We start from the raw sequence: 22416 nt of genomic DNA on the forward strand, positions 1-22416 counted from the left end.
GCAGCATTCTTTTTGGGTTGGTTCTTTATAATCAAAACGAGTATATATCTTTTAGCTTGGAAACTCAGAATCCCAGTAATTGAATAGAATGCGCTACCCGGAGGATAAGTTATCATGCCTTTGAACCCCTTCCCGGTATTATTAGAGGAAGGGAGCGGGTGAATATAAGGTTAATGGATTCTGCTGCTAAACCGAACTTGGAAATGAGGTTTCATTGATTTAATATTTCCTCTATTAAGCCTCCCAAGACAGTGTCCCTATGGCCCTACCAAAGTGCAGTCACAGACTTTCTTCCTCATGAGCGTCTGTGCCGCAGCCGGTGCTGTGACAGGGACGGGTGACCAGCTCGGAGTGGCCGTTTGGCCAGCTGGCCTCTCCCCTGGCCGGCTGAGAAGGGTTGAAAGCCCGGGCCTGCGGGCAGAATGGCTTTTTTGGGATTGGTCTCCTCTTGAGCATTTGCTCTGGACTCATGGCCACAGACGCTGCCCTGTTGTGTGAGACCTTGGGGGGAGTCACATCTTCTGGGAGTGGACACCTTGAAGGGGAGGGCCGTTCAGAGACAGCTGAGCGTGGCAGGGAGAGCAGAGGGCCAGAGGCGCGAATCATTTCACTCACACGGTTACCGGCTCCAGGACCTGGCTGTGGCCTTCCGCCTCCGGCTGATGCCCAGTGCCAAGGGGACACGCTGCTGGGTGATTCCCGGATGCTGCCTCATGCCTGTCCCCTCTGCCTTCCTGTAGCCTCTGTACTTAGTCTTTTTCTCTAGGCTAAGCTGACCGCTGCTTCGGGCCATTCTTCCTGGGGGCCTGCCCCTACCCTTCCCACGGTGGCTGTTGTCTGTCCCCACCCTCACCCTCCAGGTAGCTCTCCTGCTGTGGCTGCTCTTTTCCACATGCAGGCGGTGGACGGGGCAGGGGAGCAGCGTCTCCGGGGCCTGTCTGCCTCCAGTGAGTCTCCGACACGGGTTCTCATCCCTGCCTCTCCCTCTCCACACACACTTTTTTTCTAATGGGCACACACCAGATACTCCCTCTGTCCCTGCCAGCCTGGCACCATTGTGGACTTTGGTTAAGGGTTCCTCAGATCTCGGAGCCTTCCCAGCACCCTGCCCAGTCCGCTGCAGGCCCAGCATTTGCCTGAGACACAGAGCCGCCTCATTTATGGGCGCGCTTGCTTGTTTCAACGGGTCTTTGGGTGTTAAGGTTGATGAATAAAGAGGGTGGAAAAGTTGGGGATGTGTCATTTTTGGCAAAAATTAAAACAATGGGGCATTTACATGCAGACTGAAGCTGTTGCACAAATGTCTTGAGCAGTAGCTATATTTTTGGAGTATATTGTCACTGCTTATAAGTACAGCCTTTGTTTGGATGTGTGAGTTCTAGTATGTTATGTAAAAACAAGTGTCACTTCCCCAGAGCTGCATCCAGTAAAACAAGGACAATTTCAGCATGTACAGAGGTCGTTTGTTTCCTTATCTATCCGTGGAAGCGTGGGTTGTATGAAGAAAATGGTGGTGATGTTATCCCTCTCATGAACTGTACAGGTAGGATGGGGCACGTTTAGAATTTGTCTAAGCTACGACCCCAGATCCAAAGTCCAGCTTTCCTAGGGGCATCTGGGTGGCTCAGTAGGTTGAGCACTGGACTCTTGGTTTCTGCTCAGGTCACGATCTTGTGGTTTCATGGATTCGAGCTCCGCGTCGGGCTCTGCACTGGCAGCACAGAGCCTGCTTGGGATATTCTCTCTCTCTCTCTCTCTCTCTCTCTCTCTCTCTCTCTCTTTCTCTCTCTCTCCCTCCCTCCCTCCCTTTCTCTGCCCCTCCCCCACTTCTGCTGTCTCTCTCAAAATAAATAAACTTAAAAAAAAAAAAAAGTCCAGCTTTACTAGCAGGTGGGGCGTGGGATCATGCAACTTTGTAGGCTTTAGAGACAAGCAACCTGAGATTGGATGCCGGTACCCCCAGTCCCAATGATGAGATCCCAGACAAGTACCCAGCCTTTCTGAGCCTGTTTTCCTTCCTTTTCAATGCGGGAGGGAATAATACCTACCTTAGGGGGGTTGTGAGTGTTTTCATTTAATTTTTGAAACTTTTAATTGTGTCGAAATACACGTAACGTGAAGATTACCATCTTAAGCATTTTTTCAAGCGTTCCGTGCATTCGCGTTGTCACGCAGCCAATCTCCGGAACTTTCCATCTTGCAAAACTCAGGGCCAGATCTCTCTCTGGATGCTCCCTTGTGAAAATAGCACCCTTAGAACTGCTCTGCCGGCCCAGCCCATGTGCTTGGGAGGGGGATGTGGTGGTTCTGGCCCCTTCCTGTTTCCTGCCAGGGCCCCCTGATTCTGGGAAAAATGTAAATCCATTTTGTCTCTGACTTTACAGAAAAGGCAACAGATGGCTCCCTGCAAAGCGAAGACTGGACGTTGAACATGGAGATCTGCGACATTATCAATGAGACGGAGGAAGGGTATGTGTCCCTCCCCCACCCCCACCTCATGTGAAACTTGTCCTGGGGGGTCACTCAAAGCCTGTCAGGGCTTAAGGGCGGCAGTGTTTTACTTTTTGTTTTGCTTTTCATCTGTTTGCTTTGGCGTTTAATAAACTGACACTCGGGGCGCCTGGGTGGCTCAGTCGGTTAAGGGTCTGACTTCAGCTCAGGTCATGATCTCGCTGTCTGTGAGTTCGAGCCCCGCGTCGGGCTCTGTGCTGACGGCTCAGAGCCTGGAGCCTGTTTCGGATTCTGTGTCTCCCTCTCTCTGACCCTCCCCCATTCATGCTCTGTCTCTCTCTGTCTCAAAAATAAATAAACGTTAAAAAATAAATAAATAAATAAATAAATAAATAAACTGACACTCTGTCTTTCCTCCTGCCTCCACCACCCCCCACCAGCCCACCCCCCATCAGCAGCGCTTGCCTTAGAGCAGTGACGACCTCTTTTAATAACCTGCTTTGACTCACAAGTGAAACTGAAGTTGTTTGGGTACTGGGTCCCCCGTGGTTGTCACCTCCTCCGGTCCCTCCTCCCTGGCTCTGCCTCCCCTTCCCCCAGAGTGAGGCTGTCTCTGCCCTGCTTTGCCGGGCTGGACCCGCAAGAGGGAGAGGGCCCACAGTGTCCACAGAGGGAGGCAGGGAGTGGAAGTCCGCATGAGGCACAGAGTGTCTCTTGCCCCACATGCCACCCCCTCACATTCCTGTGCTGCCAGGTCGGTCCTTCTGGCTGTTTATGTCCTCTTCTAGCTGCATTCCAGCTGCATTCTGTTTACGCTTCTTCCCTATTTGTCTGTGTTTGGCCCTCTGTCCACACCATAAAAGATGGTATTGGCCGTAGCCACGCCCTCTCCAGCCCTCCCTGGAGTGATGAGGAGGACAGTCCGGACTCCGGCTTACGTCTCGGCTCTGTCCCTTGCAGCCTTGCCCTGTGTAAGCCGGGGCTGAACAGATACTTACTGAGTGACAGCCTCGTGCTGGGCCCCAGGGTGAGTGCCCAGGGCACAGCAGGGAGCAGGACAGACGCCCTTGAAGCCATTACGTGTTCACATTACATGGTCAGTTGGTGACAAGATTGGAGAGAAACGAAGCCGGGAGTTAGCCATTTTAAGTGGAAAAATCAAGGAGAGCCTCACTTGAGAAGGTGACATTGAAGAAAGACTTGAAGGAGATGAGGGGGTGAGGTGTGAGGATGACACCAGGGAAGAACCTTCCAGACGGAGGGGACAGCAAGCATGGCAGTCCCAGGACAAAGGGCAGGTAGTAATGTTGGAGGAATCACAAGAGGTCCCTGGGGCCAGAGGGGAGAGACCGAGGAGGGGTGAGGTCAGACTTGTCCCCATCCAAATAGTGCGGGCACCACGGGGCTCTGGCCTTGACGTGGAGGGAGGGGATTTGAGCAGAGAGGGGCATGGTCTAATGCTCATTTTAAGGAGATCACTCTGGCTACCGTGTTCGGAATGGTCTGGTCGAGCGTGGGAAGGACAGAGGGCAGAAAACTGGAAGCCAGTTAGACTAATACAATAACCGTGGTGTGGGGTGATGGTGACTTTGATCCAGAAGACCTTAGAGGAGGGAGAGAGAAATGGTCAGATTCAGAACATATTTAGAAGGTGGAGCCAGTGGAGTTTGTGAGGTGGATGGGGGCATGAGAGAAGAGCCAAGAAAACTCCACTGTTTTGGTTTTTATTAACGTTTTATTTATTTTTGAGAGACAGAGAGAGAGAGCGACAGAGGATCCTAAGCGGGCTCCACGCTGACCGCGGGGAGTCCGATGCAGTGCAGGGCTCAAACTCATGAACCATGAGATCGCGACCTGAGCCAGAGTCGGATGCTTAACTGACTAATTCACCCAGGCGCCCCCCCCTCCAGTGTTTTGAACTGAGCTGCCATAAGGAGGGAGCAGGCAGAGGGGCAGAGATCAGAAGGTCGGCTAAAATCCCGCAGATCTGAGCTGCCCGCTGGGTGCAGTGCTGCTGGGTCCTTGGCACAGAGGGGTATGGAGCTGGGGGCAGCGGCCTGTGCTGGAGGTGTGAGTTTGGTGCGGGGTCTTCCGTGAACGATGGCATATTGCTGTTTCTAAGTGGCGGTGGTCAGTTTGGTGCCTGGCACACAGCCGAGTCACAGAGAGTTGTTGGGGACTGTGCATTCCTGATACTGGAGCTACTGCGCTCCTTTCTTCCTCTTGTCTCCCACTCACGGCCTCCTTTGTCCGGTTGTCCAGCCACATTCATTGACCCCACAGGTGGAGGTACAGCCGTTGCCAGGATGTCGAGATGAGTGTCCCTCAGCTGCTCTGGAGGGGCTCACCCGGTGGGGCCGGGCGGGCTGTGACCGAGGTGTGTGCCCTTTGCAGCAGACACAGAGGGGCAGGCTCTGGGCTGCACCTCAGTGGGGCAGGGAAAGCAGTGTGGCGTGTAGATCAGAGTGGCATGAAAGGGCAGTGTGCTGGGGACACGAGCGATCTGGACGAGCAGGAAAATAGTGGGGAGGGGGTGCCCCTTGGGGAGGGAGGGCTTGGCATGGCACTTCAGGTCGGTCGGGTTGTAAAGAGCCGTATTCCTGTGTCATCCGTAGAGTCAGGCTGTAGCCTCCGGGTGCTCTACCTTTTCCCCTTTCCCTCTCGTCCCCTGACTGTCTTTTAGAAGACAAGCCTTCGCTCACAGTAAAAGTCCTGTGAGCTTTTCCCAAAAGTGGACTGAACTCTGCGTGATAACCCGGTCCCTCTGCCACTCCGTTTGGGGCCCTCTCCCCTTGTCCTCATCCTTTAACCCCACTGATCTTTTCAATTCCTTGAACTTCCCACTTGCAGTTCTCCACAAATGTGGGCATATATGAATATCTGTTAGAGTGGAGCTTCCTCCTTCCCAGGTCTAAGAGGTGGATCACCTTCCGTTCCCAACCCCTGAGTCACCTTCTCCCACAGTGGCCCACGCTCCTGTTCCTGAAGTTTTGAGTGAGAGCCCTGGGCCTCATGGACACCTGGGGATTTTCTGTCTTAGCCTCTGCAATGAGGGGGAGTGTCAGATCTCTTCTGAATTGGGAGAAAAACTCTAAAAGGTCAGCTAATGGTCGGGCACCCCTTCAGCTCCTCCCTGCTTCAGGGCTTTGGTCCTGGTGTTCCTCTCCCTTTCATTGATTAGTTCTGGCACTCACTGGATCTCAGTTTGAATCTCATTTCCTTGACACCCCTCTCCTGATTTGGACAAGTGCCCTGTCTGTGATTTCACGGCACTGTGTATTATACTACACCCCTCACCATTGAAACTTACATATTTGCCCGATGCTTGTTAGAGTGGCTGTCCCCCCGCGGACCCCCCTCGACTGTGCGCTCCATGAGGGCAGGATTCTGTTTCACTGACCATTTTATCCCAACGCTAGCACAGTATACATACACATAATTGACTCTTGACAAGCACTAGTTAAGGAAGCAAGTAAATGGATGGAGTCCCTAAGGGACTTGGTCTGATGAGGAATACAGAACATAATCCTAACACGGCGAGACAAGGGAAGCTGCATATAACTGAGAGAGACTAGAGCTGTGGCAGCTGGCTGGCCCTGGGGCTGTCAGCGCAAAGTTCTTGGAGGAGGTGACACCCAAGTGGAGTCTTACAGCAGATGAGGGCACCAGCCAGGTAAGGTGGGGGGGGATGGTGGGGGGTGGGGCAGGGAGGTGGCCGCCCGGGCTGGTGGACAGTGTGTGCAGCATGCCCGTAGGAAGGGGAGTGTAGCGGGAGCCTGCAGCCACCTGCCTAGGCTGGAATTCTAGGTCCTCCACTCCCTTGCTGTGCACCCCTGTGTCTCACTGTCCTCATTTATAAAATGGGGGTGCCAGTAGTGCCTATCGCATGGGGTGGTTACAAGGATTAAAGGAATAAATATTTGTGAAGTGTTTGGCCGTATATGTGCCCATATCCTGCTCTACATAGGAGTTTGCTCTTTATACACGTTAAAGACTCGCATTGGCGTGACTTCTTCACTTTTCATTTGTGGTGTTATCTGGCCGGTCCTTGATAGTGATCTCTGTGGGTTTGCTGCCCTTACCCTGTCTGCCATTCTCTGAACACTTGCTGTGTATATGCCAGGCCCCCATGCCAAGCCCTGGATTGCACCGCTCGTGCACTCAGTCCCGCAGCAACCCCAGAAGGTAGGGACAGCCTGTTTTAATGTGGAGGAAACTGAGGTCCAGAGTGGTTTGCTCACTTGCCAAAGGTCCCACAGCACAGCTAAAAGGGACAGAGGCCGGACGGAAGTGCATTCTGCCCGCACATATTTATTCAAAGCCACACCTCTGGCAGGTGGCGGTCCTGGTAGGTGCAGAGTCGGTCACCGGCCCCACAGGCCCCTCCTTGGGCTTTCCCTAATGTCCAAGGCTGAGATCCCCTCCATCCCCAGGCCTCGTGTGGCAGTCCCCCATACCCTGAATCATCGGCCATTAACCAGGAGTGCCTGACTGAATAATCTACCTGGGAATGTTTTAGACCCAGTTTACCAGGCCTCGCCCAGACCTTCCTAGTTAGGGCCCAGGTGTGTGGGTTTGAATCCCCAGGTGATTCTGATGTGCGGCTCTGAGGAGGAGCCGCTGACCTGGGTCATTTTCATGACCACCTCTAGACCCTCCCTTGCTGATGGCATCTTTGTGCGCTGGCCTCTTAAGCTGGAGGGTGTGCGCAGGAATAACCACCTCCGTGACTGCAGTAGACCACGATGGCAGCAGAAAGGCGGGGGGGGGGGGGGGGGGGGGAGGCTGGAGGATGGGAGGGAGAGGAAGAGTCTGCGGTGGTGGAGGTGGGGTAGTCATGTCCTCCTGGGAGGGAATAAGGAGCAAGCGGCTCAGAAGCAGCAGTTCTGGAGCCAAAGGCCAAGATGGGTTCAAGTATGACTAGAAAGAAGGGTTCTTATGAGTCTGGGGTGGAGGAGACCTTATGGGAGGCTGAAGATGGCCCAGAGGCCGGATCCTGAGGCCCTGGGTGCTGCCCTGAGGGGCCCACCTTTCTGCTGAAGGCTGCCAGGGCGGTGGGGCATCTCACGGGGCCCTTCCCCCCCCTCCTGCTCCTTTTCCCTGCTCCATCTTGGCTCTTGACTCTTCTTCTCTCCTTTTTCCCTGTTTCCAGCTCCTTGCTGTCTAATCTGCCGCTGCTGCTTGAAACTTTGCAATTCCTCTGACATGACTTTGATCCTCCTCTCTGAAGCTTCTCCCCCGGGGAGAGAGATAAATACTTGCTTTTGTGCTCACCCAGTCACTCTGAGGCAGTACTTCCCGCCGCTGAATTTCCATTTTAACTCTAACCCAGGAGCCTGCTGACTCTCTGATTTCCCACCACCACCATCACCCCCACACTGGGAGAGCTCTGTGCGTGCCATGCTCTGTGAGCTAGAAGTGATCGCAGCCCTTGGAGGCTGTGCCCATTTTTCTGCTCCGTGGAAGTTCAAGAGGAGAGGGACGAAGCTGGATGGAGAGGGACGGCAGCCGGGGGTCAGGGCTGACCGTGGCTTGGCAGAGCCTTTGAGAAAGAGGAGATCAATCCATGCTCCTGGCCAGCAGCCGCTGACCTTCACCAGCTCAAGTCCACAAACAGTCCTCAAAGCCAGGAGCTTGTCAAGCCCCGTATTTGCAGAAATCAGCATCCCTATTTGGAAACTGCAGCCGTACTGCAGACACACTTGGCAGGGACCCCTTCCCCAGAGAGCTCGTCCCATCAGCCTTTGGGCTCAGGAGCCAAGAATTCCTGCAGGCAGCCACGTTTCAAGTTGGGAATGGGAAATAGGTGACTCAGTGTTTTAACATTTCTTCTAGAAGCCTTGTCTTGCTCCTGTGTATTTCTGTCTAAATTGGGCTGATTAGCAGAGTTCCCACCCTCCCTTCCCCCAGCTTCCTCACACATATTTGAAAGGACTTTTTCATCTGGTGAAGAAATCATAAACACTTCTGAGCTGCAGGAATAGGAGGTCCCTGACTTACAGACCTTCAGTTTTTCACGAGACCCAGATGTACTGACACGCTGGTCAGGGGAGGGCTGGAGCCCACTTATGATAGCAAAGGGCCGGCCTGCAGCCGGCCCCCGGGGGCTCCCCGGAGCTCGGGTGCTGGGTGTCAGAGGGCAAGGCCTTCATGCCAGAGGTGACCCTGAGGTCCCACAGCTTTGTTGGATCCTGGTTTAGAATAAATTAAATAAGCTTGTTAGATGCACAGGCTGCACCTACTAGGTGCTTCTAGAGGGCTGGCTGGGGACCCCAACTCCCGGCTCTAATCCATGATTTAAGAAAGAACGTGTTCCAGGTTCCAAACGATCAGCTTATGAACCTGCCTCTGGGAATCCACATCAGCTCCATTACCTAGAAACACATAGTTCTGTGGGTTTTGAGGAGACTTAAGTTTTCTCAGGGCAAAAAGGAGCTCCATGGAATTGGGGAGGAGCGGAACAGCCAGGCCTCAGCAAGGACCTGGCCATTCTCTCTTCTGCTTCTGTGTCTGTTGTCTCTTTAGTGTACCCCACGCCAGTGGGTTCATTGTTGTTCTGAATAAATAATACTTGAATTTGAGGCAAAATTCAAAAGGGCTGTAAACAGTCCAGTGAAAAACCCACCCCCTCCTCTGTCATCCAGTTCCCCTCTTCAGGGGCAGCCAAAGTTACCAGCTTCTTGGGTCTCCTCTCAGGGATTCTTTTCCTCTGCTGTCACGTGCACTATGTATGTATGTATGTATGTATGTATGTTGTCCTTTTATAAGCCAAAGAATAGCATACATTATACACTTTCTACAGATGACTCTACTCTCAACATCTTTGAGTTCCCTCCATGTTGGTGCATAGAGTGTGTCTTTATTCTTTTTTTTTCACGTTTGTTTGTTTATTTATTTATTTGAGAGCATGAGCAGAGAGGGAGGGGGAGAGAATCCCAAGCAGGCTGTGTGCTGAGAGTGCAGAGGGCCTCGGGGCTCAGTTTCATGAACTGTGAGATCATGACCTGAGCCGAAATTAAGAGCCGGACACCTAACCAAACTGAGCCACCCAGGTGCCCAGGAGTGTCTTTATTCTTGGCTGCAGCTATGTAGTGTTCCATTGTGTGTATAAACATGATTTAAATTAACCTGTTTCAGGGCGCCAAGGTGATCTCAGGGTCATGAGTTCGAGCACCACGTTTGGGTGTAGAGATTACTAAAAAAGAATAAATGTTAAAAAAAAATTTTTTTTTTTTAAATTAACGTGTTTCAGGGGCACCTGGGTGGCTCAGTTGGTTAAGTGTCTGACTTCAGCTCGGGTCATGATCTCATGGTTTGTGAGTTCGAGCCCTGCATCGGGCTCTGTGCTGGCAGCACGGAGCCTGCTTGGGATTTTGGTCTCTCTCCCTCTCTCTCTCTGCCCCTCCTCCGCTCGCCTTCTCTCTCTGAAGACAAATAAAGTTACAAAAATTAACCTGTTTCACATTGATGAAGGTTTCGTTTGTTTCCAATCTTTTATGTTTATAAACATGGCTCCTATAACCTTGTGTATAACATACAACCTCGTATATATGCTAGTCCACACAGACGGGGGTGAATCTGTGGGTCAGTGCCCCAGGTGGAACTCGTGAGGGTTTTAATACGTCCTTCTCTCCAGGCCAAAGGACGCCATTCGAGCCCTGAAGAAGCGGCTCAACGGGAACCGGAACTACAGAGAAGTCATGCTGGCGTTAACAGTGAGTGCTGCCCTCATGGGGCATGGGAGTGTGGGGGGAAGCATTTGGGGAAATCCACATTCCTGGCCTTGCCCCACCCACAGGGCCTTCCCACTGTCCACTCAGCACAGCCTCCGGCAGCCATGGCCTGTGGACGGCTTGGTGCAAGTGCCATTGGAGAGCAGCAGAACCTTCCCGTAGTGACCTTGGGTTTTCCTGCCTTCCCCTGAAATGGGGGATGGGCTGCAGTCTGGTCCATACCAGCAGAAGATAAGGCATGGGCAGCACTGACTGCTACAAAATCCCAGAGCAGAGAAGCCGAAGAAAGGCCTGGGTCTGGCTGTCCATGCTGCCACCAGTCTGCTGTGACACAGTGAGGCCAGCTGCCTCTCCAGGTGTCAAGGTTCCTGCTTCCAAACCAGAACCTGCCTGGGACTGTGCTGAGCTTTTCAGGGGGTAAAGCGATTGTTTACAGTAACCTTCCCAAACATTTCATCATTCCCTCATGCAGATGAAGAAATGGAGACTCAGAGAGGTCCGGGGGTTCACCCAGACTTCGTGGCTAGTGAATGCCCGGCTGTAAATTATGGGGTAAAAGCTGGTCATTGGTGCAGAGGTTCTGGAAAAAGTCAGCCTAGTGACTCCTTTCAGGAAGGAACAGATCAGATTCTTGCCCTTTCTTAAAATGTTAGGAAGTTCAAAGGGACAACTTCAGGTGTTATTTCTGTCCAGAAAGCTAACAGTTACTCAGATGTGGCAAAATCTGGGCCACAGTGAGTTCTCACAATGAAAACTGTTAGCAGGTCAGCACGTGGGCTTTTCTGTAGGTTTGAATAGTTTGTTTATCCCAAACAGCTCTAACATGTTTCCTTTTAAAGCAGGAAAACTGTTTGGATTTTTCACCCAAGTGGAAACCCAAGACTTATTAGGAGAGAGTTCTCTGCCAGGGAATTGGGGTTTGAATAATAAAGAAGAAAAAGACCAGCTGAGAAATAGTGACTTGAAAGCTTTTGGTTTTTGCTCAGAATTTGATCCTTGGCATTCATGAAACCCAGGGTGATACCCAAAGTGAATTGTTCTCAGTAGCTAAAATCACCAGGGAATGAGTTCTAACATATCAGAACATTTTCCTGGTACCTACCCCTTTACACACCCAACTTAATGGTAATCGTGCTGGTTGGATGGAAATCTTTCTAAAGGTGTCTCTGCCTTTACTTCCTTCTGGAAGACCATTGAACGTCATTGAACGTTTCCTGATGGTCAGGTCTGTTATTATTATTATTCTCCCAGTTTTAACGAGATTATTGACATGTAACATATGTAAGTTTAAGGTACACAGTGTGATGATTTGATACATGTGTATATTGCAAAATGATTACCACAATAAGGTTAGTAAACACCTCTGTCTACTCACATAATTACCTTTGTTGGGGAAGGGGGAAAGCATTTAAGATCCAATTTCTTTCTTTTTTTGTTTTTAAAGTTTATTTTGGAGAGCGAGAGAGACAAAGAGCACGCACACGCGCTGGAGGGGGAGAGAGAGAATCCCACCCAGGCTCTGTGCTGTCTGCATGGAGCCGATGCAGGGCTCCATCCCACGAGCTGTGAGATCATGACCTGAGCCAATATCAAGAGTTGGATGCTTAACTGACTGACACCCCTAAGACGCCCCTGGGATCTCATTTAACTGTCAAATATATACTGCAGTGTTGTTAATTATGGTCCCCATGCTGTCCATTAGATCCCTAGAACTTAGTCATAGCTGGGAATTTGTACCCTTTGACCAATGTCTCCCCATATCCCGTGCTCCATAGCCACCATTCTACTCTGTGGCTGTGAGCTCAGCTTTTTTAGGTTCTGCATACAAGTGAGAAACACTAGGTATTTGTTTTTCTTTTTTTTTAATTTTAGTTATTTTTGAGGGGGAGAGAGAGCATGAGCAGGGAAGGTCAGAGAGAGAGGGAGACTGAGAATCCCAAGCAGGCTCTGCTCCGTGAGTGCAGAGCCTGATGTGGGGCTCAAAACTCACGAACCGTGCGATTATGACCTGAGCCAAAAATCAAGAGTCATACACTGAACAGACTGAGCCACCCAGGTACCCCTGTTTTTCTTTATTTAACTTACTTCATTTAGTATAATGGCCTCAAGCTCCATGTTGTTGCAAAAGGCAAGATTTCCTTCCTTTTCATGGCTGAATACTATTCCAGTGTGTGTCTGTACACATGGATAAAGAAATACGACATACACGTATATGTCAACGTTTTGTCTATGCGTTCATCTATAAGTGGGTACTTACGTTGTTTCCATTTGTTGGCTATTGTGAATAACGCTGCCATGAACATGGGGGTACAGATACCTCTTTGATACTGTTTTCATTTCTTTTAGATAGATACGCAGAAGTGGGATTGCTGGATCATATGGTAGCTCTATTTTTAATTTTTTTAAGAAACCTCCATACGGTTTTCCATAGTGGCTGCACCAATTTACATTCCCAACAGTGCCCAAGGGTTCCTTTCTCTCTACATCCTCATCAGCGCTTGTCTCTTTTTTTTTGATACTAGCCACTGTAACAAGTGTGAAGTGATCTTTTATGGTGGTTTTGATTTGCATTTCCCTGATGATAAGTGGTCGAGTACTTTTTCATGTGCCTGTTGGCCACGTGTGCATCTTCCTTGAAGACATGTCTATTTCAGGGTTTTTTTGCCCATTTTTTAAAAAGTTTATTTATTTTGTGGGTACCTGGGTGGCTCAGTTGGTTGAGCGTCTGGCTCGGTTTTGGCTCAGGTCATGATGTCACGGTTTGTGGGTTCGGGCCCCACATCACGCTCTGCGCTGATGGCACAGAGCCTGCTTGGGATTCTGTCTCCCTCTCTTCTCTGCTTCTCTCTCTGTTAAAAATAAACAATTTTGGGGGGCGCCTGGGTGGCTCGGTCGGTTAAGTATCCGACTTCGGCTCAGGTCATGATCTCGCGGTCTGTGAGTTCGAGCCCCACGTCGGGCTCTGTGCCGACAGCTCAGAGCCTGGAGCCTGTTTCGGATTCTCTGTCTCCCTCTCTCTCTGCTCCTCCCCTGTTCACGCTCTGTCTCTCTCTGTCTCAAAAATAAATGTCAAAAAAAAATCTTTTTTATTTTTTTTTATTTTTTTTTAAATTTTTTTTTTTTTTCAACGTTTTTTTTTTTTTTTTATTTTTATTTTTGGGACAGAGAGAGACAGAGCATGAACGGGGGAGGTGCAGAGAGAGAGGGAGACACAGAATCGGAAACAGGCTCCAGGCTCCGAGCCATCAGCCCAGAGCCTGACGCGGGGCTCGAACTCATGGACCGCGAGATCGTGACCTGGCTGAAGTCGGACGCTTAACCGACTGCGCCACCCAGGCGCCCCAAAAAATCTTTTTTAAATAAAAAAAAAATAAACAATTTTTTTAAGTTTATTTATTTATTTTTTTAGTAATCTCTACATCCATCCTGGGGCTTGAACTTACAACCCCTAGATAAAGAGTCACATGTTCCAACTGAGCCAGCCAGGCCATCTTTGCCCATTTTTAATTGGATTGGTTTTGCTTATTTGTTTGTTTATTTGTTTGTGTATTTATTTATTTGCTATTGAGTTAAGTTCCTTATATATTTTTGATATTAATCACTTATCAGGTAGATAGTTTGTAAATATTGTTTCCCATTCTGTGGACTGCCTTTTTATTTTGCTGATCGTTTCTTCTGCTGTGCAAAAGCTTTTTAGTTTGACGTAGTCCCACTTGTTTATTTCCATTTTTATTGCCATTGCTTTTGGTGTCATATCCAAAAAAAACTTTGCCAAGACCAGGGAACTTTTTTCCTGTGTTTTCTTTTGGTTGTTTTACGTTTCACGTCTTAAGTTTAAGTCTTTAGTCCACTTCAAGTTAGTTTTTTGAGTGGTGTAAGATAGGAGTCCAGTTTCATTCTTCTGCATGTCATTAAGCAGTTGTCCCAATACCATCTGTCAAAGAGACTGTCCTTTCCCCCATTGAGTTCTCTTGCCTCTCATCAAATATTATATGTATATGTGGTTTTATTTCTGGGCTCTCACTTCTGTGCCATTGTCTATGTTTATGCCAGTACCATACTGTTTTGGTTATTGTAGCTTTGTAATACAGTTTGAAATCAGGAAGTATGATGTCCCCAGCTTTATTCTTCTTTCTAGAGATTGCTTTGGCTATTCAGAGTCTTTAATGGTTCCATATGAATTTTAGGATTGTTTCTTCTACTTCTGCGAAATCTGTAGATGGCTTTGGGTAGTATGGACATTTTAATAATATTCTTCCAATCCATGAACACGGGACATCTTTCCATTTATTTGTGTCGTCTTTCCTTTCTCTCATCATTGTCTTATAGTTTTCAGGGTACAGATCTTTTACCTCCTTAGTTAAATTTATTCCTGAGTGTTTTGCTTTTTTCTTCGCTTGTTTGTTAATGATTGCTTAGAGGCACCTTTTGTTATCTGTGGGCTTTGGCTGCTGGAAAACGGCTGCTGTGTGTTTCATGCCCTACAACCCACAGGACCACCGATTCACCAAAGGCACTTTTTTTTTTCAACGTTTTTTTATTTTTTTTATTTTTGGGACAGAGAGAGACAGAGCATGAACGGGGGAGGGGCATAGAGAGAGGGAGACACAGAATCGGAAACAGGCTCCAGGCTCCGAGCCATCAGCCCAGAGCCCGACGCGGGGCTCGAACTCACGGACCGCGAGATCGTGACCTGGCTGAAGTCGGATGCTTAACCGACTGCGCCACCCAGGCGCCCCTCACCAAAGGCACTTTTGACAGAGTCCCTAGAGTGGCCGAGTGGCCCTTGCCAGCCAGGGATGACCTCCTGCATTTCCTCCTGCTCTGCTAGGCTTCAGGGTTGCTTTGCAGAACATGCCATCTCTCTCCAGGGCATTTCCAAACCTGTGTGTGAGCCCGAAGGTCTAGCCTAGGCCACACTGGCTTTAAAGTCTGCTGTCCTGGAAGATGTAAGGGCGTGCTCCCTAAAGGGTGTGCCTGGGACAGGCGTCCTGGCACACTGTTGCCCTGAGCATGGCAGGAGAGCCACAGCTGGCCTGCCATGTTGGCCTTCCTGCTCCTCTTTTCTCTTTTTCCACCACACCTGCTTTCTTCCCAGCCTCCTGCCCTTCCCTTCCCCACCTCTTCCTGACCAAATAAACCATTCTTCCTGTCACCTGCCTTGGCAGCAGCCTGATGCCTGCATAGGCCAAGTTAGGAGAGGGGATCTTGGAAAGAAGGAGAACTGTGAGTTCCTGGAGGGTAGGAAGTTCCTCTGGTTCATCCCTGTAGCCCCCGTGGTCACTGTTAAGAGTGAGTGCTGGTTACCTTGAGATCGTCTGAAATTGACCACGTACAGAGGCTAAGAAAGAGAATGCCCCCCTCCCTTGGCTGCGGATGACCCAAGGATGCTAAGCTTTGAGGTCTTTCTTGGCAAGCCGAGCAGAACTCAGGGTCTCCCACAGTGCAGGCAGCAGTGGGGGAAAGGAACAGTTTTGACTGGCTCTGCGGTTGCCAGGCTCAGGGCACATGCCAGCCCTGGCCTCCTCAGTGAAGTTACTGGCATCTCCAGGCCTCAGCTTCCTCATCTCTAAAGTGGGATAACACCCACCTTACAGGGCTATTTCAAGGACCAGGTGAAAGAACAAGAAATCTAGTACCTGTCGCCTGTCATCTGAGGGACTCCCAGCTGATCTTAGAGGAGAGCCATGGGGGGAGGTTGGCCCTGTGGCCTCATTGTGGGTGAGGAGACAAGGGCTCCAGAGAAGCCTGACCCACTTAAAAGAATCTAATTCTGTGAGCCTAAAATGAAATGCTGTAATGTGGGGGCTCCCACACAGTGCCTGGCATGTAGTCTGTGCTCAGTTAATGTTAAGAGTGTGGGCCTTTCCTAACCGTCATGCTTTGTCAAGGTGACGCCTCATTGCGTGAACCCAGCCCTGTGGAATGGCTGCCTAAGGTAGCCAGTGATCAGCTCATTGTGGGCAAATGAAGATAACTGAGGCAGCCAGAAATGTCCCCTGTTGTCCGTCACGTCCCTGCTAGTTGGCTGTGGCATTGGGGGGTGCTGGTGTGGGAAGGGCTGGGTGATTGTATGGGTTGGTTTACAGAGAGCTGAGAAGTTCAGAAAGGTGTGTCGAAGGCTGGGGGACACTCCAGCTGGTGCCTCTGAATTCCAGCCAGCCTCTCCCCTGTCGTGTGGGGACGGGAAAGCTTTCCCGTTCCTCAAGTGTGTACGACAGCCTTCGAAATGATGATCCTATCACCATAGGCCTCCTTTACTGCCCCACTCCTTGCAGGGCACCGTGTTAGATGCTTCGGACAGACTCCCTCATCCTGACTACAGTCCTGCAAGGGGGCACTCACGTGCCCATATTACAGATGAGGAAGCTCAGCGCAGACAGACTCATTCTGGGCCATTAAGGGAGCAAGTGGCAGAGCGGAGATTCGAGCCCACGATGGCCATCTGGCCAGAACCCACATGCGCTGTGCTTTTCTTAATGGCTACGGCCTGTGTAACTCATTTTTTCCAGACCAGGGATGGGCGAACAGGGTTTGCGGTGAACATGGACCTTGAAGCTGATTGGCAGCTGAGGCCCACAAACCGTTTATTCAGGGTACAAAATCCTTAGTCATTGCCAATTTTAGTTGCAGAGGCAGGGTCGTGTGGGGCGTGTGCACCCGTGTGTGTGTGTGTGTGTGTGTGCGCGCGCACGCACACTTCATCACATTAAAGGGCAAGTAATTCACAGGGTAATTTGGGCTGTCACAGCAGCCCTCTCTGTGACAGAGCCTACGTCCCACTGGCCAAGGTCTCACACCCAGAAGCCCGGAGAGAGGAGTTAAAATGCTAATTTTCAGGGACCACTCAGTCATTTCCATCTCATTAAAACACCAGCGTCCTTCTCATGCAAAACTGGTGCCTCAGTTCCCAACTAATTGCCTGATTCTTGTTCAGGGACAGGCAACTTCAGACAGCAAGGGACAACTGAATTAGAGCATAGGGATGTGGAGCCATCCAGGTCTGACTCTGGAGGAGATGGTGGGAAGGACCATCCAGGAGAAGGAAGGGGGGGGCAGGGTGGGGGTGGAAACTCAGTGGCCTGGGCAGCTCCTCTGGGTCCCACAGTGGTGACCTCTCTTTCCTTTCCTACCTCCTCAGGTGCTGGAGACATGTGTGAAGAACTGTGGCCACCGCTTCCACATCCTTGTGGCCAACCGAGATTTCATCGACAGCGTCCTGGTCAAAATCATCTCTCCCAAGAACAACCCTCCCACCATCGTCCAGGACAAGGTGCTAGCTCTGATCCAGGTAGGGTCAGCTCCCCTTGTCGGGTTTGTTGGCACGGAGTAAGATGGGGCCCTTGACCAGTGGGTCTTCATGCTTTCCCATCGTTTGGAGGAAAGAATGGAGGGAGGCCCTTTGGGTTTAAATACGTGTTGCAAAAAGCACCAGTGTTTTACACTCCTCCCGCTGGAATAGAAACCTGAGTGGTAGCTCCCAAGCCAATTGATAGAGGTTTCACCAGTTTTCTGGGTGCCTGGATCTCTGTTACCCCCAAGGGCAGGTGGGAGACCTTGATAGGCCTCTGAGCCATCAGGGACATGGTGGGGTAGGAAGGGCCATGCTAGAGTCCTATGCAGGGGCTGGCGAGGCACAGGGTCAGAGCCAGGTCTGTGGCAGGTGGTGCCAGGTTGGGGGAGAGGGTGTTAAGGAGTGATTCACTAAGGAGATGACATTTCTCTTGGACCCTGAAGGATGTGAGGAACTTGGCGGAAAGGTCAGGGTGTGAGGAGTAAGTAGCACAGACAAAGAGAATAACACGTGCGTCAGAGACAGCAGCTGACACGTTTGGGATGTATTCGTTATTGATTGCTCTGTAGCAGATTATCCCAAAACTTAGGGGCTTAAAACAACAGATGTTTAGTACCTTGTTGTTTCTGTGGCTCGGGAATTCAGGAGCAGCCTAGATGAGCGGTCCTGGCTCAGGAGCTCTCATGAGGTTGCGGTCAAGACGGTAGCCAGAATTGCCTCATCTGCAAGCTCGATGAGCTGGAGGAGCCACGTCCAAGGTGACTCACCGCATAGCTGTTGGCAGGAGGCCTCCGTGCCTTGCTGACTGTTGGTAGGAGGCCTGAGTTTCTTGCTGTGTGGACTCCTGAGTGTCCTCATAACATGGCAGCGGGTTTTCCCTAGAGCAAGTGATCCAAGCTGCGGTGCCTCTTGGGACTGAGTCTCAGAAGTCACACACCATCTTTTCTGTCATATTCTGTTTGTTAGAAGGGAGTCACCAGATCTGGCGTCAAGAGTATGGGAATGAAGCTGCATCTCTTAGAAGATGTTTTAAAACCATCACGTGGAGCACAGAGTGTAATGAAGAGTGTCTGGGGCTGGGTGAGGAGGCCAGAGGGATGGTCAGGGTCTCGTGGGCTATATATGCTGACGTTTTATGCTTTGTCCTGTAGGCAGCGGGGAACCACTGCACATTTCTGAGCTAGGCGTACGCAGACAGATCTGGATTTAAAAACAATTTTTTTTAACGTTTATTTATTTTTGAGAAGAGAGAGACAGAGCATGAGCTGGGGAGGAGAGAGAAAGAGGGAAATGCAGAATCCGAAACAGGCTCCAGGCTCTGAGCTGTCAGCACAGAGCCCGAAGCGGGGCTCGAACCCACGGACCGCGAGATCGTGACCTGAGCCGAAGTCGGATGCTTAACCGGCTGAGCCACCCAGGCGCCCCTAGATCTGGATTCTAGACAGAGCACCCTGGTGGTAGACTGGGAGACACATATGCCAACAAGCACATCCAAGGTGGGGCGATTAGTGCTGTGGTAGAGGAAAGATAGGGGCCTGCGGGAGCCAAAAGGAGAGGGTGGGAGTGGGGCCAGGCAGAAGGCACTGTGATCAAGGGTGGGCACCGGGGCATTCGAGGTGGTGGGGGCACCTGAGGTTGGAGAGGAAAGTGGGGCCCCAGCTGACGGGTCTGCTGGCTCCGTCTGTTCTCTCCCGCGTCCTCTGCCTGAAAGCCCTCTTCATCATTGAGACAGCTCCCAGAGCCCTCCCACCACTAGGTTGACAGCACTTCCCCCTCTCCTGTCACCCTCTTTTATGGTCTTCTCTGCTTCTGTGCTCACTTTTCTTTTCTATCCTCTGCCTCACTCTGAGTTTCCTGAGAGCCCAGGGACGTTATATCCCCAGGGTCTAGAACCGTTGACTGTGTAGAGTAGATGTCTGATAAGTTGTTTTTCTTAATGAGTGGGTGAATGTAGTTTGCTGAAGCTCTAAGGAAGGGGAGGAGTGTGGGTGACAGCAGGGCCCCTTCCCATGGTTCCTTAGGTTTCCCCTAGCTCTTCATTCTGCCCACCTGGCATATCTCCATGTCTCTCCCTCCCTCCCCCTCCCCACTCTTCCTCTCTCTCTCCCTCCACCTCTCTCCATCCCTTTCTCTCTCTGTCTCTCTCTCTCTCACGCACATACACACACACACACACACGCAGGTGCAAACCACCTTACCCTCTTGCCTCCCCACCCCCACCTCTGCCCTTGACTCCCTCATTCTGGACTTCCCCAGTACACCCCCCTGCCTCAAGACCCCCAGTATTTGATGGCAAGACAATAAATAGTGGCTTTTTCTCACCAAAGGGGGGCACCCCCGCCTGAACCCTCGGCAGGCCCACCGTGGCCATAGGCAAGGTCTTTCTGTAGTCAGACGTGGAAGGAGTCCTTCCTGTGCTTGGCCACCTCCTGACAAGGACAGCTGTGGCAAGGCTTGTGATCCGTGCCACTGGGACTGTGCGGGACCTCTGGCTGACGACACAGGGAGCCTTGTGCACTGACTGTGGCTGTGGTTGTTCCCAGGGGCAGCCCGACCTTCCCATCAAGGTCACCACCTCCTCTCCACACTGCTTCTCCCAGCTGTGTGACCGCAGCAAGTGTTTTAACTTCTCTGGGCTTCTGCCTCCGTATGTGTACAGTGGGGGCCTTGTGTTCCTGCCTAACCTACTCCTGGTCCCAGAGGTCACCAGGAGGCAGCATGGCGGCCGGCACCGTGTTCTGAGGGCTCCCCCTGCTGGCCTGGCAGCAGTGCATGTTCACCGCCGGCAGGGGCGGGAGCAGGAAGGGGCCCTGAGGGCCTCGCTCGCTTGCTCGCTCCTGTCCGGCCAGGATGCACTGGACAGTCTCCCTGGTCCAACTGGGAAAACCCAACGGGCTTTGGATAAGGGTATAGTTCCCGGTGGGCTTGCTTACCTGCCTGGTGGGGGAGGATCCTTCTTCTCCAGGTTCTGGAGCTTCACGAAGAACTTTTATCTTTGGTCGTGGCCAACCAACAGAAACAGATAGCATTCAGAGCTGGCAGATGGCTTGGCTTCTATAACGCGGTGAACAAAAGTATAAACAGGATCTTCAGCCTTTTTTAAAATTGAATTATACGTACAGGAAATCACACGTTAAAAAAGCATGTACAACTTGACAAGCTTTTACGAACTGAACACACACGTAGAATCTAGCCTCTGTGTCATGAAGCAGAATGTGACCTGTCCCCAAAGAGCCCAGACTGCCTGGGGTGACCACCTCACAGCCTAGATGGGTTTTTCCTGTACTTTTTAATTAATTTATTTATTTTTAATGTTTATTTATTTTTGAGGGAGAGACAGAGCACGAGCAGGGGAGGGGCAGTGAGAGAGAGGGAGGCACAGAATGCAAAGCAGGCTCCAGGCTCCGAGCTGTCAGCACAGAGCCCGACGCAAGGCTCGAACTCCCGGGCTGTGAGATCATGACCTGAGCCAAAGTCAGAGGCTTAACCGACTGACTGAGCCACCCAGGCGCCGCAGGTTTTTGCCCATACTTGAACTTCATCCGCGTGGACTCTGCAGCAGCACTCAGTCAGGTCTGTGTGTCTGGGGCCTTGTTTGCGGGCCTCACCTTGTCATTGGTGTGACCAGATAGGCCTCCCGTGCCCCCTGCTCATGTCGCTGCACCGGGTCCCTTTCGGGGAACGCGCCGCCATTTGTGTCTCGTTTCCACTGAACACTCGGTGTTTCCAGTTTGCGGCCTTTGGGAAAACCGCTGCTGTGAACAGCTAGCACATGTCGTTGGGTGAACACACGTATTCGTCGTTATTAGGTACGTATTAAGGCACGTAGGTGAAGTTGCGTCTCTGTTGGCCAAGCACAGTTCCGTATTAGCAGTTTCACGTGGCTCAGCCTCATCCCTGGGAGTGGAATGGCTGGGTGGGGAACGGCCGCGCTCTGGTTGAGTGGTTACTCTGGCAGATCCCTGCTGCTCTTTCCCACCAGCATGTGAGAGCTTTCATTGCGCCCCATTTTCACCAATGCGTCCTCATTCTGGCCCACCTGATGCCTATGTGGAGGCATTGCCTCTTGTCAACCTGTTCTCAACTCCCCTTTTTTTTTTATTAAAAAAATTCTTTTAATGTTTCCTTACTTTTGAGAGAGACAGAGTATGAGCAGGGGAGGGGCAGAGAGAGAGAGGGAGACAGAGAGTCTGAAGCAGGCTCCAGACACGGAGCCCGACACGAGGCTTGGGCTCACAAACCATGAGAATGAGATCACGACCTGAGCTGAAGTCGGACGCCTAACCGACTGAGCCCCCCAGGCGCCCCTCAACTCCTTTGAGGAAGAAGATGATTTTATCTACACGTTTAAAAACTGCACCACCCCCGCCTCCCCGCCCAGAGAGTCTGATATTCCCCCTGGAGAGCATGTGCTACTCCCACCATAACACAGAACAGGGCCGGGGGCGACAGATCCCTGGACCTTGTGGCAGCCCGTAAGTGGGCAGCAGGCCACAGTGGAAATGCAGTTGGACAGGAAAGATGTTCAGTTAAATGTGTGAGTGCCAGAGCCACAACAGGTTCTTCCTCACCATCCTTCCCATCTGGGTGTTTCCTGGTGCTCTCCAGAGTCCAGCTGCCAGGAAGTGGCACCGGCCCAGTCCCAGCCCTGCCCTTGGGGAGCCATCGATTTTATGGAGAGACAGACGCTTGCAGATGATAGAGGGCCAAGGGCCTCCCCAGGGAGCACTTGAGCTGGCTTGGGGACATTTGAGGGGCAGCCCTAGACTCTGAACGTATCGACCCTTGAAAAGCTTTTTTTTTTAAATTTTTAAAATTTTTTTATTTTTAGTTTCACTTTTTAAATTTACATCCAAATTAGTTAGCATATAGTGCAACAGTGATTTCAGGAGTAGATTCTTTAGTGCCCCTTACCCATTGAGCCCATCCCCCCTCCCA

General features: G+C 51.1%; 1 protein-coding gene across 6 annotated transcripts in view; it reads left to right on the top strand.

Moving 5' to 3' along the window:
* The window catches only part of TOM1L2 (target of myb1 like 2 membrane trafficking protein), a 119503-nt gene that overhangs the window by 58469 nt on the left and 38618 nt on the right, over positions 1–22416 (top strand). For 5 of the 6 annotated variants that reach the window (XM_058704440.1, XM_058704441.1, XM_058704446.1 and 2 more), the window contains exons 2-4: positions 2385–2469; positions 10088–10166; positions 17326–17475. In XM_058704440.1, the coding sequence (XP_058560423.1) occupies positions 2385–2469; positions 10088–10166; positions 17326–17475 (314 nt within the window). Of the gene's footprint in view, positions 1–2384; positions 2470–7958; positions 8258–10087; positions 10167–17325; positions 17476–22416 lie in introns of those variants that run through there. The other variant, XM_058704445.1, reaches the window with a different exon arrangement.

This window comes from Neofelis nebulosa, chromosome 16 (genome assembly GCF_028018385.1).
Source record: "Neofelis nebulosa isolate mNeoNeb1 chromosome 16, mNeoNeb1.pri, whole genome shotgun sequence".
NCBI lineage: Eukaryota > Metazoa > Chordata > Mammalia > Carnivora > Felidae > Neofelis > Neofelis nebulosa.